Here is a 1,208-nt window from a genome sequence, read left to right on the forward strand (position 1 = left end):
ATCAGTAAATAAAATATATACAAAAATAAATAAATAATATACCATACAAGCATGCTATCCTTCCTCAGAGCTAATTGTGCTTGAAAAGAACTGGAAGAGGTTATATAGGAGATTTCACCACCATAAGAGGCCTCATTCACCATAATTAAAGACATTAATTTCATAAAAAATTCTCAAAACTCTAATATGGGAGTGTCAATCGTGTCTTGAACACTCTTTATGTATATTATAGCATTTAGATAACATAAAAAAGTTTTTTTATTCCAGTAAAATTGAATACTTCGAGTCCCAAAGTTCCTTCAAAGCTCGTTTCATCTTTGAAACCAAAAACCCATTCGAAAAGAATTTTATTTTTTTTTACGCAAGATTCAAAGACTTTTTTGGGGACTACAGAATCTTCTAAAAAGAATTTGAGCTCTTTAGAGAACTATTCTATTATTTACACAAAACTTGAAAAACCTATTTCGACGCATAAATGGAATACGTTACCCGTACTCAGAGTTACTGAAACGAATTTGAACTCTTTGGAGCCTGAATTTATTTCGGAAACCAGTTATCAGAAGGAGTTTAGGGGATTAGATGACAACATAACAGGTCTGCACCAGAGTTCCACCAATCTTTCCCAGACAACAATGTCTACTGGAGGAAGAGTGTCCTGGAAGCTTTTTTCAGACGGGAGAGATCGTTCATTTCTAAGTAAGAGGTCGTTATACCTACTATATCTTTATTATCTAATTTAGCTACTTTAAATAAGTTGCGTCTTATTCCAGGCGAATTGAATACTTCATCAAGTCCCGACGTTTCTTCCGCTCTCATTTCTTCTCCGATGCCTGAACCACATACTGAAGAGATTTTCAATTCTTTTCGTCGAGGATCGATTGATTTTTCAAAACATGTGGAACGGCCTAAGATGAGTGAAAAGAGTTCGATTTTGGACGAATGTTTTACTCTCGAATCTAAATTTCGTAAGAATTGGAAGATAAAGTACCAAACAGCATTAAGGATATTATGTCGAACTCAAAGCCCCACCCGTCCTTCTCAAACATTTTCCATTAAAGAAAGAAAAAGCTCAACCAGTCCTTCCCCAACATTTTCCAGTAAAAGAAGAAAAATCTCCACCCGTCCTTCTCAAACATTTTCCACTAAAGAAAGAAAAAAATCCACCAGTCCTACACAAACATTTATCACAGAAAAAAGAAAAAGCTCCA

General features: G+C 34.8%; 1 protein-coding gene across 1 annotated transcript in view; it reads left to right on the forward strand.

The window, feature by feature from the left end:
• Positions 1 to 1,208, forward strand: part of LOC106686467 (uncharacterized) — a 46,114-nt gene that overhangs the window by 34,512 nt on the left and 10,394 nt on the right. Inside the window, exons 7-8 of the mRNA XM_067044700.1 lie at positions 268 to 696; positions 771 to 1,202. Of these exons, the coding sequence (XP_066900801.1) occupies positions 268 to 696; positions 771 to 1,202 (861 nt within the window). The remainder of the gene's footprint in view (positions 1 to 267; positions 697 to 770; positions 1,203 to 1,208) is intronic.

Source organism: Halyomorpha halys, unplaced genomic scaffold (assembly GCF_000696795.3).
Source record: "Halyomorpha halys isolate HHAL.00 unplaced genomic scaffold, Hhal_1.1 Scaffold825.1, whole genome shotgun sequence".
Taxonomy (NCBI): Eukaryota; Metazoa; Arthropoda; class Insecta; order Hemiptera; family Pentatomidae; genus Halyomorpha; species Halyomorpha halys.